Here is a 25,502-nt window from a genome sequence, read left to right as displayed (position 1 = left end):
AAACCCCCTGAAATTGATGTGTTGTGTAATTTAACATTAAAGAGAACTTCGACCAGAGAAAAATGAGGCAAATCGCCTCATAAATTGGCAGTTACAAATTTCTTCAGTTTACAGGGCTGTTTTTTCAAATCTAATCTGTTCTATGGAAAACTAAAAGCAGAATAATTAATTATTAGGCAAATTCATCCTCAGAGTAGAAAAATGAAGATGATGAGAGTCTCGTAAAACTAAATACAGTGTAAATCCATCACGGCTCTTGTGTGAAGCAAACAGAAGAAGAGCATCACTCAATTGGGTCCCAGACTCTGGAGCACCATGAGCTACCTGGAACTGAATGCTGCCCTGCCAGCTGTGGTGGGAATCCTCAGAGATCCCTCATGTGTTTAGCTCACCGTGTAAATATAACATCCTGTGGCATTTAAAAGAGTGGAGGATTTAATTAACCCTCCTCAAGGATTTAGTACTTTCTTATTTACTTCTTTAAAATAAAACTGTGGTTTGGGATTACTTCTTTTGCATTTCGAATTTGGCTTAAACACTTAAGGGGATGTTCTTCCAATTTAACACGAGTGGTGTGTATTAGCAGAGACATTTTCTGGCAGAGCTGGAAATCTGAAAGACTACAAATGCCTGCCAGGCTAGAAAAGCAAAAGTAGGAAATGCTGCCACATTCCTTCCAGTGTAATTCAGTAGCCTGAAGTTCAATTAGGTGCCACTGGTTATTTATTATCATCACTTGGCTTTATCTCAGAGCTTCGAAGCTCATGGAAATAGGATTGAAAAGAAAATGTAGAGATGCTGTGTGAAATTCTGAGGCATTGCAAGATGTGCCTGTGTTTAGCACAGCTCTCCTCTGCTGCTGTTCATGTTGGTACCTAAGGGGAGGGAAATCAATAAGGCAATTATATTTACAGCTATGCATTTTTGATAACAAAATCACCGTGCTCTTGGGGGCAATAGATCAGGCTCAGAGGCTTCAGTGTGTGTCTGGACTCCACAGCTCAATATTAATTTATAACTTTTTATTACTCATTGGGGTTGGTTTATTCATTTATTTATTTCACCCTTTTCTTTTTTTTTTTTGAGTGATGTACTGCCCTCACATCACTCTGGAAACTAGGCTATCACCTTTGCTTTCTCCCACATAATAAAGCAGACATAACTAATTACTTTTACACTTCAGCATCTGAAAGGTACAGAAGCTGATGTGGTGCCTTGTAGATCCACAACCAGAAAAGATAAAATAAAACAGAAAGGGAGCACTTGCACAGTACTTTTCAGTGTATTCACCATGCTGTGGTTGCAGCCACTCCAGATGCTATAATGCATTTTAAGTCCACACAACAACCAAAGTTCATGGAAACCATTCAGACATAGGCATGAGGGAGACTCTTTGGGTAGCTTCCCCAGGTGAAGGGAGTCAAGGCTGTTATGTAGAAAATACCAATTCATCCCCAACACTGCAATAAACAAATCTAATGGAGGAAATAATGTAAATAATGTAAATAATGTCAACACAAACACCTCTGTGTTGATTTCCAGCTCCAAGTGCTGCACTGGCAGCCAGACTTTAGGCTGAAACTGCTCTCCTCTGTGTTTGCAGTGCACAGTTCAGATGGATGAAAGCCGGAGTACGGCTTCCAAAATACACTTTAAAGCAGACATTCCTGTCTCATGTAGAAGTCTACGTGAAAAAAAAAAAAAAAAGATATATAAGAGGAAGAGTTCTTATTTTGAAAGACATTGCTTAGCATTTTTATATCTAGAGCAGAAGGATTCTTTTAGAGCTTTAGTCTTTGTTCTCTGCAAAAGTCTATGAACAGAATACTACTGTTAAATAATTATGTCTTATAAGATAGTAATAGATTTTTTTTTATTTATTAAATAAGTATAATAACCACTTTTATAGTGAAGCAGGAATGTGTCTATAGGTAAAATTATGTTAAGCAGCTATTTACATTTTTTTATTTCTGAGGTACAGTCTTCTACTGAGTAAAACTCTTGAGGAGTCGCTTTTCAAATTAGGACAAGAATTTTCCAAGCTACCAGGGTTCAAAGAGTTTTATTCTCCTCCCTCAGAAAAGGAGGGGAAAAAATGGTTGTTTTTAGTCTCTGAAAATAAAAGGTGCTTCTGCCTAAAATGTTTCTGTGCTTTACCTGACCTGAGTTTTTGATGAAAAGTCCATCTCCTTTATTCAGCTCATTGTGAGCTTTCCTAATACTAGATGTCCAGGCTTGAATGTGAGCTACTCTCCATAAATTATAATTAGGTTTCTTCCAATTGTACTGCATACAGTCCATAACAGCAGTATATATTTTTACAACCAAATTGGTAAAGTTGTGGCACTTTACATACCTCTTTTTTTTTTTCTCCCATGGAATAACATGTTCAAAAAAACAGATTATGAAGGAAGAAAAAGCAACACTTCTGCAGTCTTATTGATCAGGAAATTTTCAGAGAGAACATAAAAATCAGGGTAAATTTTTAAAGTAATTTTTTCTGTTATTAAATACTTGTAGGTTACAAAGCAGCTGCTAGGTCTATAATACAAAGATCTACACATATATAAATCAGCTTACCATTAAATTACTTTCTTTTCTTTCAGAAAAAAGTTTTATATGTTAGACAGTATAAGAATCTTCATTTAAGTTTCCAGCAAATTTTGCAATAACCTAGCCAGCCTACCTGCCAGTTACCCCTTACTTACATGTTGCACAACACAGGAAGCTTTCTATGCTTCCAAATGGTAAAATACATTTTAACATTAAACACAACTTAAATTTGGAGAAAAAAAAAAAAAAAACAAAAACAACACAAACATACATGCTATATAGTGTATTTTGAATATTTGCATTTTTTTAATTATTATTTCACTATCGCTTTTGTACAGTTTATATTAAATACAAGCAGATTTGACCTAAAAATCTTGTTCTACACTGGCTTCAGACTTCTGGTAATGTTCAAAGCACCTAATTACAGAGAGTTTTGAACTGCTAATGGCTCTATCCAACACTATCTACAGACAGGATGGAACACAGTTACTGAAATGTCATCCTGACAGATTTCAGTTGTGTTTTCTTCTAATGTGTCAAAATCATTACTTCTGTTCTGCATTAGAACCTAAGTGGATAAATGATTGCAAATGTACTTGCGGAACCTGATGTTTATTTCAAAATCATGCCTTCCTTTCACAGCCCCACTTGAAAGTTCAGGAGAACGAAAATTTTTTTTTTTCAGGATCTATTCTCTGTAAATTTCCTTTAAACAACATGGAGTTGTTTCCTAAGCCTGTGCTGGAATATCCAACAACTCAAACCGGATGGGTGTTATCGGCATCATTGATTGTTGAAAATACGAGCCTGTGAGTAAATACTGATAGCAGCACTCAGCAGTTGTTAGTATTTAAACATGCCAATTAACTTATCATTAGGGCAAATTACTCACTGAGCTCTACAGTGTTGTATCTAACCTGCTACAGATCCACTGCAGTCATTTCAAAGCAAGTTAGGTATCTCCACACTTTTGCTGTCATTTTTCTGCATAGGAGGGATAATCTGATAGATACCTGCCAAAAGAGAAAAACTAAATAAAAGGTATCTTCTTTCTTCTCACTTACACAATTGTACACCCGCCAACCACTCTCTCTGCTCTCTTCCTCCTTTTTTTTCTTACATTTGTTGTCACGTTGCTCTGGGATTTCTTGCCTCAGTAGTGTTGCCTCCACCCCAGCCCCAACTGGAGTGGCAACTTCTGCTCTGAATCTGTGGTTCTTATTTAAATATATCTGAGGAAATGTCAGCTACCAGGGGTTGTTCAGCTGCTGCTTCAATGTCTGAGAGAAAACCCTGAAATATGGGCGCAAAATCAGGATGGGGCATATGAAATAAGCATGTATAAGTGATATAAACTTAACCTACAGATAGAAGAGATTCACTCACAGGCTGGTTCTGGTTCTGGTTCTGGTTCTGGGCAGCATGACCTTAGTTAACTGCTGTTTTGACCTACACAACCAAAACTCCACCCAAAACACAGTAGAAATTCTTTATGGACTTCTCTGGGTGCTTCAGTTGCACTTTACTCATCTAGAAACACTGATTATTACTTTTATTGCATGGCCAAGGCACACGTCTGTGCTGCTGGAACAAAATCCATCACCTGGGACTTGTGCTGAGCCCTCCTGAGTGCTGAAAATTTGGTGGCCAGCAAAAACCAGAAACACATCAGCATTTTCACTTCTTTCCAAGTAGAGCACTTGCCCCTGCAGAGATTTAATAAAGAAATTTTATTACACAGGCTGTGGGACAAGTGGCAGTGATACTAGGGTTGGTTTACAAAGAATAAATTAAACAACAGAGGAATAAGAGTGCAAACAGTGGCTTCCTTTGACGCTGTGTCACTGCCTCACTTTTTTTGACAGGTGTGGCAGGGTTTTTTGAAGTTGCCATGAGTGACAGTGACACTCAAAGGGGGCACAGGAGGTGTGATACAGGAAGGTGGTCAGAACACTGCCTCATTATTAAGAACTAGCAGAACACAGGGCCTCCAGAAATTAGCAGCGGGCCCCTTATTTCAGAAATTAATCAAAATAATACATACTAGCTTTCTAAATAGGAGGGGATCAGGTTCACAAAGCCCTACCTGAGGACCTACTTGAAGTCCAGGTCAGTTTGACTAATTTTAATCCCTATTTTTGGACATATAACGGCCTGTAAATGACTTCAGAGATGGCTTCATGGCTTTCTGCGAGTAATGAAAATAAGTACACACGAAATTTTTGGTTTTGAAGATGGAGTCATATTCTTGCCCCCCAGAGCACTCTAATCTCATATGCGGAGCATCAAGGTCTCTAAAAAGAAATCTGCCACCTTTCATGAACTAAATTAACTTCTGACTTGTGTTATGGTAATAACCAGCATCCACCAGAGGAAGCCGGAGAGATTTTACGGTAGGGTTTTAAGTATTTCAAAGCCAAGTCAAGCACGAAGCCACAGGGTGCCGCTATTCTGCCAAATAACCAACATTTCCCTGCGTTTTGCTCGCCCGGTGAGTTCAGGACAACAGGAAAAGTTGCGGTGATACCTTGGAAGAGCTGAGGGGAGCGGTTCTGCATGCCGGTGACTCTGCCTGAGGAATTACGGGGTGTATTACGATTGCTTCACTGCAAGCAAACCCATTAAAATGAGGAGTGAAACTCCGCATGAACAGAACGACAGAAGGGAGTAAAACAGAGAGGCAGAGCCAGACAAGCTCTGAACAACTTTTCTTTCCACTCTATCACCACACAAAATTTGGATCAGATGCTTTAGTCTATGGTTTAATTAGTGTGTACTGTATTTAGACAGGCTCTTAACATTTTGAAGTTGATCCCCCAAGATCACGATGCTCCACCTGTTCTGGTGTTATGCACAGACTTCTTAATTTAAATTCTGCCTCATTCCTGAGCTGCAAATGCCTTCTGGCAGCCTTGTCCTTCTGTACCTGGGGCGAATATGAGGTTAAGTAGTAAATGGCTCTTCCCAGTGTTGCTTCAAGAAAAACTGGTCTGCACTGATTGAGTAATTCCATACTGGAATGGCCTTGGCAGAGATTAGCTCTCCTTGATCAATACAAATGATTTATTTAATTCCTTTTTAACCAAAGCTGCAAGTACCTTGTTAAGGAAATTTTAATGCTTTGCACTTGCTTCTTGTAGTAACCCCAAAGTGATGAAGTGCTTCCTCATCTGTATACTGATTTTGTAATAGCTTGCAGTGATAATTTTCAAGAATAACAGGTTCTCCTAGTTTTTAATAGCTACCTCACTGAGGAGAATGTAATTACTTTTCCATAAACTGCTGTAAAAACATGAGAAATAGAAGGCTGACCTACTTCAGCTCACCACAGTACCTAAAATTTTTGGACTTATTAATTTCTGTTTACACTTCTCATCTCAGTTCTTGGCTAAGAACTGGAACCTACCTCCCATACCTCTTACTGATGTTCTAAAATAGGAATGGAAACCAGTCCTCAAGGCAATTAGGCTAAATAAAAATAATTTTAAAAAACCATTTTAAGTAACTTTACTATGGGTAGAATGCTGCTGTATTTACTTCCAATATAACTGCTAGGAAGAAGTCACAGATTGCAACAGAGTGAGACTAGCTGGGCTAAAATATACCAAAACTACCTAGGTAGTATTTGGTATTAAAAACTTAAGGGGGGGGTGTGGGTGGGAAACACTAGAATAAGAATTGAAGCATGAACAGATAAAGTTATTTTAATCTTGCACTTACTCTTATATAAATATGTAATTATCTTCTTTATAAACCTTCCACTTATCTGCGCAATTAATCATAAATATCATTAAGAGGGATTGTATTTGGTTGTGTTCAGTAACAATCAGTATTTCTAGTATCATTCCATGAAGTTCTGCAGAATTACCCACCCCTGCAAAACTATTAGGCAGATGTTAGAGCACAACTACTAAAAATAATGAAAGTAACAATAACAAGTCATTATAGATTCCAGGGGTACCCCAAATACCATATGTCTCTCACTTCAGTTTAATTTTGTTCTTCACTTTAAGGAAAGACATTACTACAGAATTACTAACACTGCACTTTGTCATCATCAGCATCAATCCAGATTTGTTACCTCATCTGCTGTTTCATTTATTTGAACAGTAATGTTGTACTGACCAAGTACTTAGGCACTATCCTTAGCACCCAACTCTGAAATAAAAATCTGTAAAGCAGCATGAACTTTTCCTGTCCACACTAAGCACTGTTTTCTCAAAATGCCAGTTTTCTACTGGTTAGCAGGAAGACAGTAAAAAATAGGACTGTAGTTCTCCACCTTTTGCCCAAAACTGCACCCAAAGTAATAAGTTCTGCATGTCTGAGAGATGAACAAATTGCATAAATCAGGGAAAGAAAATAGTTTTATACAAGGAATCCTTAGTGAAGCTCCTTTTCCATGTAGGCTGACTCACCAAATTCCTGTTTACACAGCCCCACTGAAGCCAAATTAAGAGTTCTGCGTTTTCTTTTACACCTTCCTCCTTGTACTGCTCAGATAAAAGTTAGCTCGTCCTTTGCATGGCAGTACTAACCCAGAGTTCACTAATTATTCTTGTCTACTAAGGTATCTTTTTACCTTGTTCAGAACAACAGTTTCAATATCTCTCTGTTTCTCTCACCAAAAAAATAAATACATGCATCACACAATACTGACACAAAACGTCGAAACATAACGGCAAAAAGCCTCTGCAGGTGTTCTCAAAAATCAATTTTGTTGAATATCTACTGTGTTATTTAGATGCCTGGGCACCATGCAGTCACATTCCAGATATGCTTCATGAACAAGAGCTTTTCTTGAAGCTGCCTGACAGCAGGATCCTTTTCTTTACTCGAATATGAAACAACAGTGGGAGTAGGAGAAAACTGCAGAAAATCAGGTCAGTATATATAGTAAAGAGTAAAGGCACCAGCTGAATACCTGTTACATGTCCCATTAGTTTCTGAAATACTGAAAATACCTGTCTCCAACACAATTAGAAAGTAGTTGAAAGTCTTTCTAATGAGCTGAAGCATTGCAGACAAGAATCTTAAATGCGCAAATAAATAGTAAAAAAAAAATTTATTTATTTATGAATAAATAAGTAAATAAATAACATAAATAAATGCTTTGGAGATGTTGTATGACAAGATCTAGGTAGATCAGTGAAAGAGAGGTATGAGTTTAAGGGTTTGCCCAGTTATCAGCCTGACAAGACACACTGTGATGATATTCCACAGTGACAGAATAAAGCAAGAGGGAGAGCCCAGAGGGAGGCAAATGATGTGTTAGTCCTGCAGAAGTGAAAACTAAACAAGCTGGAGAAAAAAAGAGAAGAAGAAGAAGAAAAAAGTGCTTAACTAGCTACATTTTTATTTGGGCAGTAGAGATGCCTAGAATAAAGAATTTTCAGCTTGCGCCAGTAGCGGAACCTGTGTTGAGGATTCATTCACTAACAGAGAAAATGCTGAGAAAAAAAGAGGTGAATATTGTGGAACCCTCCTTCCTTTACCTGTTTTCAATCCAGTAATCCACAGACACCTGCACAAACAGAGGGCTGATCAGGAGATGGAGGAGTCATTAGAAAAACAATAATTTTTTTCTCCTTTATGCCTACTGAAAGCCACACAGTCTTGTTAAATGCTACTTCTGGATTAAAAATTGACTTTTGGATAGAAGGAACAAAATGAGTGCCTGCTGTTTTTTTAAATTGTGGGCGCTCCCATGTAACCTTTCCAGTTAAGTATTGAATCTCCAGTGAAGTACTGAATGAAGACACAGAAATACGCTGAAATTAAGACAAACAGGAAGAACAGAGGGGGTGAGTAGGATGATCTAGGTGCATTGATTAGGAATAAAATGAAGGGTTCATATTTTACAGCACCTGTGCACAAGTTGCAACGGAATTGCTTGAATTGGAAACGCTGCTGAAATAAAATTGACACCCCTTTCTGGCTATTTATTTTATGTAGCTTTCAGAGCAGTCGATAAAGTCTGATGAGACACTTCCTATCATTGTTCTCTTGTGACTTTTCTGCCATGGGATCATAATTATAGCAACACCCAAGGCAGGAGTTACCTCCACACATTTTTGGTAACACAAGGTTTTACACAGAAAGTCAGAGCTCTCATCTGTGGAAAAAAAATCATGGTAACATCATATTGTGCTAGTTCACATTTTGGGCAGAAAAACAACCCAGGTAAAGGCCTAGCAACAAATGATGAAGACGTTTTTCCTTGAGTTTAGGTACTAGTTATTTAAGAAAAGAACAGTAAATCCACAAGGAAGTAGTTCCCCATGCTTTGGAAAAGTTTCCTTCAGGGGAGAGATTCTGTATGAATTTCGAGGCTGCACCCATTTGCCTTTGTTCATCTTCCGTCTTACTGATAAAAGAAAGATTTTATCATAAAAACCACTTGTCACATCCCTAGACCTGGCATCCCCTTCTGCAGCTGAACCACCGTGAGCGTTTTGCTGTATCAGGGTTAAATGCACCTTTCAGTTGTAACTTTGAAATAATTTTATAATGGATTTTAAATCAACACAAAACACAGCACTGCTGCCGTTATAAACTTAACAGAGCACAAAACACTTACCAAAAAAAGTCCATGGCATTAAAGGCAATGTGTTATAACATACATTATGCTTGTAGTCAGTCAGTTGTTTACTGGGGAGCAAATGGGGAAACAGCAGAAAGAAACAAAATATCCCAGAAAAAAAAGTCGTGTGAATAGAATTTGTGTACCATAGGGTGATTTTAATCAGGTAGTTAGGTTTAAAACAGTTGTAACTTCAAATGTAAACGCACAGGTTTTTTATCCTGGTGGATTTCAAAATACATAGTTTTGACACTCTAACACTTCTTATTAGCTTTTTTAACAAAGGGGCAGAACATGACTTGTGTTTCACCATAAAGTAATCAATTGGGAATGACAGCAGAAATCAACTTTTGCATGATAGTAACAATATTTTGCATTAATTTGAAAGAAGTGTTAAGAGCGTAAGGTATTAGAAGATCCATTTCCTCTAGAAACAAATATTATGGAGAGAAAATAAAAGAAACACATTTTATATTAGTTATAAATATAAATATAAATATAAATATTTAAATATATATATAAATATAAATATATAAATATAAATATAAGTTATAAATAAGTTACTTCATTACTTAACGCATTGCAGAGTACATCATTAGCCTGAAAAAGAAATTACTTGTTCGTTATTTGAAGGCCATAGCAGAGCCTCACACTCAAGGTTTTCCATCATTTTCTTTCAAACTGCAAATGTTTTTTCAAGTGATGAAACTTGCAAAATGTTACAAGGAGAGGCTCTTTTTGCCTTGAGAGACAAAGCCATGTAAAGCACAGGGAGATATTTCTAAGTACAAGGTATGAACGTACAGGAGTAAAATGAAATTTCTGCTGTTTATGTTATAATGCCAAACAAATGCTGTTTGTTCACGTGTCACTTATGTGCAGTCCAAGACACAGTAAGAACATGATGGGAAAATTTTGGTTAACAAAGTGACTGCTGCCACCCTCACATAATTTACAAGGACCAAAATTATACACATTATTTCACTGTCCCGTTATTCTTCGGCTATATAATCTCAAAGATGAGGGGAGTAGGGCATTTGCTGACGCCATCTACCAGACCAGCCTTAATTTGCTTGAAAATAAGTGCATATCCTAGATCCCATAAAAGCTTCCATCTCCCTCAAGTACTCTCCACTGAGCTGAAATTTATATAATGTAAATTTGATTCTTAACAAAGCTGCTAAACACAACTCTTTCTTGGCACTCAGAGCAAACATACCAGGAATGGCCTGACCCAAAGGTTTTTAAAGGGAAGAGAAAGAATAGCAGTGATTTCCAATGGGCTCTGGCTTAGCCTGGAGCCCAGTGCTCTCTTGGTGCTCAGTAAATTAATGTTTGGACACCATGTGTCACCACGGCAATGTTGCAATAGAAAAGATGAGATACAAAAATAAATTCAGAGTGCTGCCCAAATCGCTGTTACACAATGTGTCATTTATGTGTCACCATGTTTCATGTTCAGATGATCCTTGGGCTAGCAGACAGTGGAAGTTCATGGGCAGGCAGTCCCTTCCCTTCTGTAGCTCCTTCAGGCAAATGAAAATGCTCTTCCACTGGCATTCATCATTTAAGGAGCATATTGTGGTCTTTTTTAAAGCATATTCCTCAAGGTGCTTTTCCTCAGGCTAAGATCTCTAAAAGCTGTTTTTTGCACAGCAAAAATTTGGTCTCATGTTAGAATCAAATTCTCTAATATATTTTTCTGACATTCCTCCACTCTTTATTGAAGTTACTGAGTATGTGATGCTGTGATTTTTTTTTTTTGATTTGTCACCTTTTCTGTACTCAAGTCACTTGAGCAATAAGAATTTCACTTTTCACCCATACAAAATGATTACTTTCCCCAGGCAGCCTGTTCCAAAGCTTGATCATCCTTTCAGTGAAGAGTTTTTTCCTAATATCCAAACCTAATGCCCTAAACCTCCCCTGGCCCAGCCTGAGGCCGTTCCCTCTCCTCCTGTCCCTGTTCCCTGGGAGCAGAGCCCGACCCCCCCGGCTGCCCCCTCCTGTCAGGGACTTGTGCAGAGCCACAAGGTCCCCCCTGAGCCTCCTTTGCTCCAGCCTCAGCCCCTTTCCCAGCTCCCTCAGCCGCTCCTGGGGCTCCAGACCCTTCCCCAGCTCCGTTCCCTTCTCTGGACTTGCTCCAGCTCCTCAGTGTTCTCCTTGGAGTGAGGTGCTCAAAACTGGCCCCAGGATTTGAGGTGTGGAATAACTTTAAGCTAAAAAAGGGTAGATTTAAAGCAGTTATTAGGAAGAACTGTTCCCTGTGAGGGTGGGGAGGCCCTGGCACAGGGTGCCCAGAGAAGCTGTGGCTGCCCCTGGACCCCTGGAAGTGTCCAAGGCCAGGTTGGACAGGGTTCAGCCTGGGATAGTGGAAGGTGTCCCTGCCCATGGCAGGGGGTGGCACTGGATGATCTTGGATAACCCTTCCAACCCAAACAATCCTATGATTTGGTGATTCTAAGTCAAAATAATATAGGAAAATAAAACAGAAGTGTGGAGGAGAACCTAATTAAATGTAATCCATCAGAGCACAAGGTTTTCTTAGTTCAGATTTTGAAACAATGTCCACACTTTATTTAAGAAATATATTAAAAAAAAAAAAAGAAGACTTGTGCATTGTAGTGTGGCACCTATGCAGCAAATTTAACCATTGAGTCATAAATGCCCTTGAAATTTCAAGAAATGCTATGTGCCATAATGAAAATTAGTGTGGAGTTGCACTTCTTTCAGATCTCAGAACACATTTTTAAATATCAAACTTCACAGCAATCCATGTCATTCCTAAGCACAGCAATAGTGAAACATGCTCCAAGTAGTAATTCTGTGTGCATCTGTCACTATGAAGATTAAGAAGATTCTTGTCATAAATACTGGATTAAAACCAAAGCTAATTTTGTGCTGAGATATCTACAGTAGTGTATCAAAAACCTGCCAAAACAAAACTGGTTAATTGCAAAGCAGATGTTTGTATCATAAAGAAACCTCTTTCTTTTTTTCCTTCTTTTTCAACTTTTTTTTCTTTACGTACATATACCACATTATAAACAACCTGACCTGAGGGGGAAACCAGTTCACACCAGGTACACCTGGATGCACAACAAATAAACACGTGTGGCAGTGCAAGTAAATTCTGAATTGCCAGGCCCAGTCAGTGATTTGGCTAATTGAACTGTGTTAGGCAACATGACAATCCTACTGAACAGGGAAGGAACACAGCTGGATCACTTCTTGACTTTCAGCAGCAATTCTGTTTAAATAAACTGATCAGTCTGAGGAGCTGTGTGCCTGTCTCCTCCAGGTTCCTCTGGGAATTTCAGACACATGTCCCAGAAAAGGCTAGACTTGCTTTGGGAGTGAGAGGGATAAAGTTAATCTGAGATGTCAAGAGCATGCTGATCTCTTCACTTAAGCCTGCTTCCCAAGCTGCCTCTGCCCTCTCTCTGAATGTCTTCCTCCCACCCTCTCTCAGAAAGTAAAAGCCAGGTGAGAGCCAGCTCAGCAATTCCCTTGTGTGAGGCTTGTCAGGGCTGTCCTGTACCAGTGCCAAACGCCAAAGCCTGACACTGGATTTTCTGATGTTGGGCAAACGTGAGCAGCCAGGGTCAGCCTGCCAGCATTACATCTCTGTTCCAGGGATCAAGACAATGGCTGAAAAGGAGCCACTAGGATCCAGGGCTGACTGTCCCTGATGTTAATTTAAATGCTAGTTAATTACAAGTGTCACACTAGTGGGGTAGGATTGCTCTCCTGGAGAGCCTTCCCCCTACGTGCTGTTGTGCTTCTCAAAGCACAGATGAAGAAGGAAAGCTGACTTGAGCATGTACCCAAAATACTTGTCTCCCACTCTCGGCCTAGGGACAAGTACTACAGGAAAACCAAAATCCTGACAGAAATACAGCCACTAAAAGAACATAAGCCTGCAGCTTTGGTTGCCCAGCAGCGAGCACTTGCTATTTTTTGTTTAAAACTTCTCTGGAGAAAGGAAAATGAACACACCTAACAGCTGAAACACCTCAGAGTAGTCAAACGGAGCACCAAGAGCATCCTCTTGGCCTTGGAGACATTTATATGCACCAGTAAGATCCCATCTCAGTCATCTCTAGACTGAACAAGCCCAGCTCTTTCCCTGTGTGCTTTCATTGTTGTGACCCTTTTGTGCTCTCATGATACCCTCCAAAAAGGTTGATTTTTCCCATTATCTCTAGAGGTATTCCTTCGTCCACCTGAGTGCATGCCCGAAATCCATGTTGAAGGAGGATGGAGGAGAAGATTTTGAGGCTGCTGCCCACTTTCTGGTACATAATGGAGGGCATGGAGTGAGGGAAGTGGGGTAGCTGCCAGCCAGCCAGGATTGTGCTCTGGTGGGGAAACTGGAGCAATGCTGCTGCTGGCTATGGGAAGCCTGAGGGGAAAAGCAAGATGTGAGAATGGAAAAGGGGCCATATGGAGGCGAAGGCAGCACCTTTCGGGGACAAACATCCTTGTTCTACAACACAACAAAGAAAAGACAGCATCAGCACAGGAGTGGGTGTGAAGAGATCAGCCAAAGGTTGATCTGCAGGGGATATGAGACCACCAAGACTCTGGAAGTCCCCAGTATCCTGGCCATCCCATCAGCTGGACTGACTCTTTCCCTCCCTCCCTTTCTTTCTCCCTCCCTCTTACTTTTTCTTTCTTTTGTTTTCTCTCTTCTTCCTTTGTATTCCTTCCTTCCTTCCTTCCTTCCTTCCTTCCTTCCTTCCTTCCTTCCTTCCTTCCTTCCTTCCTTCCTTCCTTCCTTCCTTCCTTCCTTCCTTCCTTCCTTCCTTCCTTCCTTCCTTCCTTCCTTCCTTCCTTCCTTCCTTCCTTCCTTCCTTCCTATTCCTTCCTTCCTTCCTTCCTTCCTTCCTTCCTTCCTTCCTTCCTTCCTTCCTTCCTTCCTTCCTTCCTTCCTTCCTTCCTTCCTTCCTTCCTATTCCTTCCTTCCTTCCTTCCTTCCTATTCCTTCCTTCCTTCCTTCCTTCCTTCCTTCCTTCCTTCCTTCCTTCCTTCCTTCCTTCCTTCCTTCCTTCCTTCCTTCCTTCCTTCCTTCCTTCCTATTCCTTCCTTCCTTCCTTCCTTCCTATTCCTTCCTTCCTTCCTTCCTTCCTTCCTTCCTTCCTTCCTTCCTTCCTTCCTTCCCTCCTTCCTTCCTTCCCTCCTTCCTTCCTTCCTTCCTTCCTTCCTTCCTTCCTTCCTTCCTTCCTTCCTTCCTTCCTTCCTTCCTTCCTTCCTTCCTTCCTTCCTTCCTTCCTTCCTTCCCTCCCTCCCTTTTTTCTCCCCATCTTTAATCTCCCTTTTTTTTTCCTCTCTCCCCTTTCACCCTCCCCCTTCATCCAAACCCCACCTCCATACACTCCTAGCATGAGGTGGTAGCTCAGGGTCTAACACACCGAGTACCGAGCCGAGTCTGTCATTTACTAATAAAACTTTGTGTTGATATTATTGTTATTATTGTTGGGTTGTTTTGTGATTGATAATAGTAATAGTAGTAATAATAATAATAATAATAATAATAGTAACAATAACAACAATAATAATAATTTTACTGTCTCTTGCGGACCTTGGCCGCCCCCTTCGCCCCCGGGAGCGCTTCCCGAGCCCGTGTCGCTTCCTTCCCGTGCCCGTCACGTCACAGCCGGCGCTGCCGGGCGCGGCCCCGCCCGCGGACCGCGCGTTCCGGCGGAGCTCCCGCAGGTGGGTGCGGGACCGGGACCCCGACACCGAGCGGCTGCCCGGGGCTGCGGCTCCTCGGGGTTTGACTCCTCGGGATGCTGCTCCCCCGGGATGCGGCTCCCCCCGGGATGCGGCTCCCCAGGGATGCGGCTCCCCCCGGGATGCGGCTCCGCGGCCGCTCCGGAGCGCGGTACCCGGGCTCCTTAATCCTGCGGAGGGTGTTGTTACAGGTTGGGAAGTATCGGCAGCAGCGGGGGATAATGAGGAGGCCTCTGGATACACTGTACCCTGTTGGGCTCGCCGGAGGTGCTTGGGTCATTTAGCTCAAAAGTTTCCGGGTGGAAGTGTTTATAACTCTTATTAAACTATTGTATTATATCTATTATATATTGTTATATATTTATATGTATTTTTAATATATATACACACATATAAATATTTTATACGTACATATTATTATTTTTTATATATATGTATAACCTATATTATTATATATTTTATATATAATTATACGTATATGTAGGTATATATGTATAATATATACAGACATATATGTATATATATGTGTATGTGTATATATATGTGCATGCATATGTGTGCGTATATATAATGTACATATATAATATATATAAATAATCTATGTTTATATATTAATATGTTAATATATGTTAATTTATGTGTATATGTGTATGTATGAGTATATATATATATATTTGTACAGGTGTGTACATATGAATACACCTGTATATATATATATATATATGTATGTAGATACATAAAATATTCACATGTATATGTATAATAATATATAATACTAATATAAAATAGGCATGTTACACATATACATAATATATGTGCATAATATAACAATGCACAGTATCATATACATAATATATAAAACATGGTATGCAGTATCATTAATATAATTACCAATACAATGCAGCAAAGCAATACGACATATTAATGATGTATTGATACCACCTTCTATTGGTTCTATTTAAATATTAAAATTAATGATGCCAGAAATGTTGTAATATTTTAATATTATTGGTATATTTGTAATATGATGTTTTATGATGTAATGTGTAACATCTAAGATACTAATATAATTTTGTGATATATATGATTACATATAAAATATTACATGCTGTGTTATATAATATATATGACATATATATTATACTCTATCATGCTATTATTAGTATTATCTTTTAAACTCCATTACAAACTTCACCTTATGGTAGCAGTCTGTTGTTCTGTGCAAGTTCTGTATAGTTATTCAGAGCAGGCCATCCATATAGTACACAGAATAGGCCATTGCAGCAACCTGTTGGATGTAATTTAAATTATCTGAAATTTGGAGTGTGGCCCTGGAGCAGAATCTGGGATGCAGACACTCCTGGACGGATTACTGAACAAAATGTGTTGCTCATTGGGATGAAGTGATTCTTCCATCCTTGCTGGGGTGGAATGCAGTGTGCTTGTGCCTTTTGTCCCGGGTTGCTGTATTTTTGGAGGAGGAAATGAATGGAAATGTGCACTGATGGATGCATAACATCACCCCACAGATGCAGCTGGTATTGCTGATGATATCTTTGAATTTTGAGTTGTTGCAAGAACCTGATTCTCCCTGGAGGACTTCTAGAGTTGCGTGCATGGGCAAAAAGATTTTCTTGTATTTTGCAGACCTCTTCTGAACGTCTGGTGGGGTAAAAGCTCTGGGGGGGTCTCCACAGCTGCAGGATTTGCTGTCCCCACTCACGTGGGCTCCTTGGTCCGTGGCTGTGGCACCTATTTTCCCATTCAGCATTTCCTTGGTAGGTAATAAAAGCAGACTGCCAGAAAATTTAGTTTCCTTGATGGCCATAGCTGGTTCTGAGTGAAGAGCAACAGGAGACTGGTGTTTTAAATGCCATCAACGTGCATTCTGATATTTGCACCTACTTGCTCCCCCCATTCTCTTTCACCTGTTACTTAAAAGGTAAATACTTGGAAAAAAACCCACCATCCACGCTTGTCTTTCCTTGATTGATGCAGAGATTAAGTTTATACAGATAATTATCTAAATAATGGATGGTTTTAGTGTCACAGCTTGCTTTTCCAGCAGATCAGGATTTATTGGGTGATGGAAATTCTATTAACAGGAATTGAGTCCAACTTGGCTTTGCAAAAGAGAGCTTGGGCCACGTCCAGACTCAAAAGAATCGTTTGTTAAACCTGTAGCATTGTGGTGTAGAGAAGGTAAATTCTCAAGTTTGCAAGCATCCTTCTTTGCATTTATGTGTTCATAATTTTCCTCAAGCAAATCTTTATAATTGGGGGTAGTCTAGAGAGATCCAGAATAATCGTAAGGGAAGTTTTATGTATTTTAGTGTCTTTGGCATTGTTATACTTAGGTGAATAAATAGACAGGACTCTGTTTTCTTTAGGTTATTTGTAAAAGCATCCAGCCTGTCTTATTGCTAGCCCTAGAAACAGCAGATTCTTTCTTCAGTAGCGTGCTGGTCAGTGAAGATTTGCTGCAGAATTCCAAAGGTAGAATTGCTTCTAATTATGTAAAACTGGCAAGGAAGTTAAGGCACTGCTGACTGATTTCTTTTTGTGGGGTTTCAAAGCTTAGGTACAGATATTGTTTTATTCATTCCCCTTCAGCTGATGTTTTGGTAATTGTCCTCAGGAGAGAAGAGCATGGAGGGCTAAAAGAGGGGTTATATAGCACTGAACTGGTGCTGTTTTATGCACATATGTGTGTGAAGGGAGAATGTGAATTATGGAAAGCTGGGCTTTTTTCATTCTGCTATCCACAAAACAATTTGAGAGCATCTTCCTCATTTGGAAGGCTTGCTAGGCTGGCAACAAAAGCATTCCTAAAAAACTTGTCAGAAAGCAGACATTTTTGTTTGATCCCATTTTTATCTTGCGTGTGAACAGGCCGACATGCTGCAAATACTTCATGCCAAAACTGCATCCGTTCTGGACTTCTATTTATTGCGGATTTAAAAATTTCCCCCATCTGACTGAGGCTCTTCCTGCCATCCAGATCTGCATTTTTCCAAAAGGATCAAGCTTGTTCTTACATATAACATGTGAAATCCCAGACAGTTCCATTTCCACCTGGCTAAGTGAAACGAATGCAGCAGCTGCCAAGGACTGTGACCTTTGGCACTGTGTGCTGTGCCAGTCACTGCTCAGTGACAGGAAGTTTATTGCTCTGCCCCTGCAGCTGACTCTTACTAATAACTGCTGTCTTTTGGCTGTGCAGGAAGATTGGTGGAGCAGTGCCCTGTCACCCATTTTATTTTTTCTTGTTTTCTTGGCTGAGAAATACAGCATTAGAGTCCACTGCAGTGTTCTTCCGTAGTGGTTTTGCTGGACAAACTGTCCTCTTTAAAATAAGCTTTGTGATATTAGTACTGAGAGATCCAGTGAAGCAAAAGAGCACTGGGATCTTTTTTACTGAACATCCTAAACTGTGCTTAGAGGTTGCAGCGTGGTCCTGCTCACCTCTTAAGCTGTTTGAAACTGTGACATCACATTGTGTGTTTAGCTTTAGATAATAGAGCTACAGGTAAGTCAGGCCTGGAACTGGGCAGAAGCAGTTTGGCTTTGGGTAAAAAGGGATTCAGTTTTGTTTGATTTTGCCAGTGTAAATTCTGATATCAAGTGTCATGTCTGCTGAGAATCACCATGCAGACTCCCTTTGGCTTCTGGGTATTTTTTGGCCGTCAGTCCTAAAATGCCTTGTAAAGGTCACATTAAGACAAAAGTTTGGAGGAGGCAGTGTTGTTAGGAATGTTATTATGAACAGGTGACTTCAAGGCTCTAACATGGCACCCTTCAATAACACTTAACTTATTTAAACTCTCTCAAAGGAATCACAAATCCTTCAATCAATCTGCTGCTGCAGGAAGGACTCAGGGCAGTGTGAATGCTTTTAATATTACCAAGTTAAACTGTCTTGGCTGGAGCTTTGTACTCACTGCAGAACGCATTATATTAACATTCTGATTAGGTACAGATTAGTTTTTTGATGGAATAATTTGGGTAAGTAGACTACGTCAAACACAGCAGCAAGATTACAGAGGTTCAAAGCACAGCACTTTGCATTTTTAAGTATGTAATTCCAGCTGGCATCTGTGGAGCTGGAACAGCGTAATGCACTTCTGTCAGCATTTGTGTTGGGGAATTTAAAAGAGGCATTTCAACAAGAAAACATAGGTGTTTTGTTGTTTTTTGGTGTTGTTTGTTTTTTTTTTTAATGGAACTGCTGGTTTTTGAGCTGCACAGTGTTTCTGGCCTGCCACATAGTAAACCATCGCCCTGATGAATGTGTTGATACCGTGAGCATAAAAACCCTGGGAGAATGTTTTGATTGTGCGTATTTTAGAGCCGCGACAGAAGCATCGCATTTACCCTGACATTAAATTTCATGAGCTATAACTTGGCACAGAGCAACTCAGCGTTTTATTCTTGCCTGAACAGGATGATGGTGCTCTGTTTCCTGAGCAGAGCCCTGCCACGAGCCAGGCATTCACCCAGCCCTCTGGGGAGACAGCTCTGCTCAGCCGGCGCAAATAAGCCAGTGTTGACTTTATTCACCAAGGTAAGAACTGTTTACACAATAAAGCTGGGCAAGGCTGTGTGTTTATCAGCTTTGATACACAGGAATCACAGATTAAATGGCTTGTCCTTGCCTTTTTTTCCCCCCATTCAAAGTAGTATTGGGTGTTTTACTTCGTGGCTTTCTGCACACCAGGCTTTGCAGCACAGTCCTGCTCTCATTGTAGCAAGCAAGAGTTAGCAACCAACAAAGATTTCAGAACCCTTTTGCCTCAGTGGCTCTATGGTTCATTTACTGGTTGAAGATTTGGTCCAGCTGCCAGTGTTTCACCCTGAAAATGGAGAAAAGAGATGAATTGTTATACATAATCTGCCAAGCACAAGCATCAGCAGTCAAAGCAAGCTCTTCAAAGTGCCTATGTTTAATTTCAGCACTACCTGTGAGACTGTAAAACGTATCCAAGTAGTGTTGGGAGCACGTGAGGGAAGAGTAGATTTTGTTTTACCCTCTTCTTGCTTTATTGGCGACAGACAAAAGCGCAGGAAGGATTCCTAGGCATATTCAGAAAACAGAGGAGATGAGCAGGAAGGGTCACTTACGGACTGCCACATTCCATGAATTGTTTTCGATTATTACCTGCCTAGTTCTGCAGTTTTATAGAGGGTGGTACAAGGTGGGTTGTGCTGCATTTATGTGGTTGCTGCAGCCCTCAAGAGGAGAGTAACTACAAATACAAAGCACTGAGAGTGCTGACATCTGTGTGGTGGTTTTAAATAAAATTAAAATAATTTCCTCCTGCTGCCCTGAATGAATGTTTGTTCATTCCATCACTAACCCTACAGGAGTGTTTAAACTGTGTGAAAAATGAATAGGTTAAAAATAATAGGTCAACATCCATTTAATGGTCATAACTATAAAGTTGCAGCTTTCTCTCCCCCTGCCCAGTTCAGCCTCAACTCATTCATAATTCAAATGCAGTAAGGTAGGGAATAATGCTCTTACCTTTGGGTTAATAATCGGAAAAAAAAGCTTTTTGTGTCCTAAAATTCCTAGCTAGTAAGGCACTGTGTGAAATAAAATTTTCTAATGGCAGATTTCCAGCAGTTCTCTAACATGGCCTTTTGTTGAAGGTGGCTTTAGCTCTGAATGTTTACTGTTAACTTTAAATGTTCACTGGCAATTGCAAAGCAAAGTGCAAACTATAAAAAAAGCTTAATCCACACTGTTAGCTTATGCTAATTAACCCTTTTTTTGCTTCCCCCTTATTTTTAATGAAGAGAAAAGAGGAGGAAAAAGCAGAAGGGAGCTATGACTTCTGCAGCACACTGATAGAAACTATCAAACAGGTTTCCCCTTGCAGTCCCCTTTTATGACTACCCCAGCATTTGTGCAACAACCACTTATATAAATGTACTTTTGAAAAAGATTTCACTGTTAAAATAATTCACTTTTGGTTTTAGACCAGTACCATCTAGTGCCTGAGCTTGCCATGAGAGTAAAAACATATTTTTTTTCCTAAAAGTTAGCCTACTTTGTCAAAAGCATTTATGTGACTGGTTTGTTAGAAAGCTGTCCACAGGCCTAGGGGAACCAAGTGTGTCCTCTTTTGACTGGCAGGAGCCTGGTGTGTTACAAAGCTGATGTGCAGGATTCTGGCTCATTCCTTTCAGTCACCACTATACCCTCCAAAAGCAACCAGAACCATTAAGAACACAGAATTTTAGTATCCTGCATAGGTTTTCAGAGCACAAGGACTTGTCTGTGCCGCGGGAAAGGCAATTTAGATGAGATCTGAATAAAAGTGGGGTGTTTAATCCTAAGTAATCCAATGCAGCAAATAAAAAGTAGCTGTTTCATGTTAGCTTCACGTTTAAACAAGCCCTAGGAAGACTTTTCCGTGGGAGAAAGAGGAGAAGGTCTTTTCCAGCTGTGGGCAGAGGGACAGAGCCATCATGTTCACCTCCATGTATGTGAATTATAGCCAAATTCTGCTGTTGCAAACACTGGAGCAGCATGCCTTCGTGAGTGTTGCTTCTTCAGTTACAGACTGAATGATCAGCAGAACTCAGATGTTCAACTGCAGTGGAAAATGAGGGAGTTTTCAAAAGTGTGAGGGTTTTTTTGACCCTGTCACGGGTCAAAACACTGCAGCTGTTTGCCAGTTCTCCCTGCTGGAGGTTACTCTCCTTCCAGCTCTGCAGTTTGGAGGATCCTGCCTAATTTCTTCCAGGTGAAGCCACACGGGTTTATCTTAAATTGCCTTCTTTTCCCCTTTGAACTGAGCCAAGTGTCTTGATCTGAGACAGGCTGGAAGTTACTTGTGTGACTCTCTCATTCCTCCTCTGGCTGCAATGGTACCTGAAGATGTCTTCATTTGGTGACAACAGTGCTTTGAATATTCGTGGCTGACCAAAGCAAGGGGTCTCTGCAGGACCCTTCAGATCATTCCCTTGGATCAGCTTTTAGAAGACTGTTCATTTCCTCCGTGGGAAATGGGATAGCGAATGAAAAATAATTAAATTCAGTGGCTGGGTAGTTTGTTTTGTTTTTTTCACCCACACTGCACTGATAAGTAAAGGTTCAGAAAGCCCTAGGACAGGGTGCTTGGTACAGGGGAGGGAACCTGGATTTGCAGTAATGGGTGCTCCTGTCTGTGTGTATTATTTTACAGTACATACAGCTTCTGTGGTTTACTGCATGCTTTAACCTACTGTGAACGTTTTCCTTTAGAAACCGTGCCCTCTGTGTGATGAAGCAAAAGAAGTTCTTGAGCCATACAAAAGAAGGGTAATGTATGGCAATTCTGTATATGTTTTCTATATGGAAAAAAAAAGTTAATCAGGATTCTTGCTTTGTAAAAAGAAAATTGCTTGGGTGTATTTGCATCTGTTATTCTTTCATGGGTGACCTCTTCAAGATGATTTCAGCACTGATTTACATAAAACTCATTATCCAAAAGCATTTTGTGACAATGCTACTCAAATAAGTATTGGCAAACTAAACCAATATACAACATGTTGCAGTAGTTCTTGGAAACTCTCCTTTCATAAATACTGTTGCCTTGTCTGAAGGAGGAGTTTGCAACTCTCACGAGGCAAGTAATGATAGAATTTGAGAAGGATGTTACGAAGTGGGGCTTCAAGTATTTGAACCATGTGTGACTGCAATTTTTGCCGTTCTTCAACCAGATCTCTCCGTTGAAGGATGAAACTTTTAATGGAAGCATTAAGAGCTGTTGCACTCTGCTGCCTGACAGGCAGCTGTTTTGTTCCCAGCTGCATGTTTGTTGAGATTGCTGCTCACAGGAGAGTGGTTCCGCACAGTGGAACAAGAATATCCTGGGCTAGGGAGAGATTCCTTTGTGGAGAGGCAGCCAAGAGTTGTGGCTACATGTATTTTGTACTCAAAAAAACAGGCACTTATGTACAACACAAAGAATAAACCCAAAAGCTTCAAGAAAACAGCCTTGCATTTCTGAGGAAAACACTGATCAGAAGACAAGCAGGTATTGCTTTTCAGTGTCCAGCAGGAACTGACATATTTCTTTTCTGTCACAGTTTATTCTGCAGGAGGTGGATATTACCCTTCCAGAGAACTCAGCGTGGTATGAAAAATACAAATATGACATACCTGTTTTTCACTTAAATGGGAAGTTCCTCATGAAGCATCGAGTCGACACTCAGAAGTTTGAGGACCGACTTGGGAAGGTGGAGCTGCAAAGTGATGGAAACCAGTGAAGAAAATGCAGCTGCTCTGGTGCAGATCTGAAAGGTGAAAAGAACCATATTCATGATCTGGCCTTAAATTTCTTAGATCATATGGTATCAGAGTCCGAAAAACTTGAGTGACTTGTGTTCTGCTTTGTAATAATCACCCAGCCCAGCTGCAGCAGGAGCCACCTTTTCTGTACCACTCATTTCCTGCTCTCGTGGGCTGTTTTTTCATTGACAGAATAAAAGCTGCTCCATAACAGCAGACAAAGTAAATTCTGTTTGTATGCAGTTGGGCATGGCCAGGTTTTGGAAGTGGGGGGTGGTACAGGGCTGGTTCCTGTGAGAAGATTCTGGAAGCTTCCCTGGTGTCCAGCAGAGCCAATGCTGCCGACTCCAGGATGGACCCTCTGGCCACATCCGAGCCCATCAGTGATGCTGGTGGTGCCTCTGGGATAACAGATTGAAGGAGATGGGCAAAAAACCTGCAGAACACCACTGCAGCCGAAGAGAAGAGTGAGAATATGTGAACTAAACAGCTCTGCAGACACCAACGCCAGAAAAGGAGCAGGAGGAGCTGCTCCAGCTGCTGGAGCTGAGGTTCCCCTGCAGCCTGTGGGAAACCCCTGGCGAGGCAGCTATGCCCCTGCAACCCTTGGAAGTTAACAGGGCAGCAGAGATCCCCCTGCAGCACTTGCAGGACCCCATGACAGAGCAGGTGGATGTGCCTGAAAGAGGCTCTGACCTGGTGGGAAGCTTGCACTGGAGCAGGTTGCCTGGCAGGACCTGTGACCCTGTGGGGCACCCATGCTGGAACAGCTTGCTCCTGAAGGACTGCTCCCTGTGGAGAGGGACCCAAGCTTGTGAAGAACTGCAGCCTGTGAGAAGGACTCTGGAGAAGTTAGTGGAGGACTTTCTCCCACGGGAGGGACCCCACGCTGCAGCGGGGGAAGAGCACAAGGAGGACAGAGAGAATGTTTAATAAAATGACCACAAAGCCCACTCTCCATCTCCCTGAACCACAGAGCAGAAGGAGGAGGAGAAAACTGAGGGCGAAGTTAAGCCTGGGAAGAGGGGATGGGTGGGACATAGGTCTTTTTAAGATTTCATTTCCTTTCTCCTTATCCTACTCTGATTTCCTTGGTAATAAACTAATTTCCCTAAGTCAAGTTCTGTTTTGCCTGTGCCAGTGATCAGTGAGTGATCTCTCTCTGTTCTCATCTCAACCAATGAGCCTTTTGTTGTATTTTCTCTCCCCTGCACAGCTGGTGAGGGTGACTGATAGAGTGACTTTGGTGGGTGTGTGGCATCCTGCCAGGATCAGTGTTTAAAAGATGATTAGCACGTGTAGACTGTAGGTATGAATGAGACTTCCTTGAAGAAGTCTAGGAGTCTATCCTAAATGATAATTTGTAATGGAAAATAGGGCATTTACTGTTAAGGACACTTGATTAAAGACCACACACTCTCACTGGAGTTGTATCTATAGAATGATCATCACAGTTTGATCCAGTTATTGCTAACACCTAACACTGAAAAGTTCATTTTTCACATTTCAGTTCTGTCTGCAGCACAGCTGCAAATCTGTTTATCATGTGGCAAGAATGCCATTTTATCAAGGATTACTGCAGTTGCATTAGAGCAATGTAGGCATGTGAAGGGGACAAAATGGCCAAGTTAGACATATTTTCAGGAAGAAGAGAATGACAGATTTAGGAAAAGTCAACTATTTTAACTTAAATAATCTGTAATAGACTGGAGAAAGTTGGTGGTGTTTTTGATCTACTTAACAGATTCTTTAACAAAGAAACAAATCCCTGCTGCATTTCTGTTCTTACCATGGTGATATTCAGTCTTTTCTAATCAGTAGGGCTTTAAGCAGGTTCACTTCACAGATGTGGCTTCACAGAGGAAAGAATCCAGACACAATGCCCAGCTGGAACAGCAAACTGAAATACAGTAGGATTCGTTACAGACTCTAAGTTTTGGAGTATAATTTTAATGAGAAGTCAGCTGATCTGCTGTGGTGAAAATGGGCTGTTCCTTCATGGCCTCATCTGCAGTGTCTTTAGCACTTGACACATCATTTGCAATACAGTTTTGTTGTATTCCCCAAGATGAAAAATTTCTGGGGAGCGGGGAGTAAGACATTAAAACTTTTTTCCAGCTTGGTAGCTTAAATCAACTCGGCTTGGGGTCTGAAACTATCCAAGATTTCCCGGGAGGGAGACCTGTGCCGTTTTTATTGCAGAGAACTTGAGGTAAGTTCAGCCAGATCATCGATCCACAGTGTTTTTCATCACCATTAGCAGAAGAACAGGGCTCTAGAGACCAAAACTTCTGTACTTTCTGCAGTTCACACTGCTACAGCCAAACTTCTAACTGTGCCACAGGTTAC

At 40.7% G+C, this 25,502-nt stretch overlaps 1 protein-coding gene across 2 annotated transcripts; it reads left to right on the top strand.

Moving 5' to 3' along the window:
- Positions 1-14,794: 14,794 nt before the first annotated feature.
- Positions 14,795-24,524, top strand: CZH5orf63 (chromosome Z C5orf63 homolog). 2 transcript variants are annotated; one of them, XM_069001774.1, is made up of 5 exons: positions 14,800-14,854; positions 16,520-16,650; positions 19,316-19,436; positions 22,125-22,181; positions 22,952-24,524. In XM_069001774.1, the coding sequence occupies exons 3-5, from the start codon at positions 19,317-19,319 to the stop codon at positions 23,129-23,131; spliced, it is 357 nt and encodes a 118-aa protein (XP_068857875.1). In that variant the 5' UTR covers positions 14,800-14,854; positions 16,520-16,650; position 19,316; the 3' UTR covers positions 23,132-24,524. The 2 variants fall into 2 exon arrangements, with proteins under 2 accessions (XP_068857874.1, XP_068857875.1); XM_069001773.1 differs by lacking the exon at positions 16,520-16,650 and having other exon boundaries at positions 14,795-14,854; positions 22,952-24,523.
- The last annotated feature ends 978 nt before the right edge of the window (positions 24,525-25,502 follow it).

Source organism: Aphelocoma coerulescens (genome assembly GCF_041296385.1).
Source record: "Aphelocoma coerulescens isolate FSJ_1873_10779 chromosome Z unlocalized genomic scaffold, UR_Acoe_1.0 ChrZ, whole genome shotgun sequence".
Classification (NCBI taxonomy): domain Eukaryota; kingdom Metazoa; phylum Chordata; class Aves; order Passeriformes; family Corvidae; genus Aphelocoma; species Aphelocoma coerulescens.
Note: the sequence above shows the minus strand (reverse complement) of the source record. Positions and strands in the feature narration are given on the sequence as shown.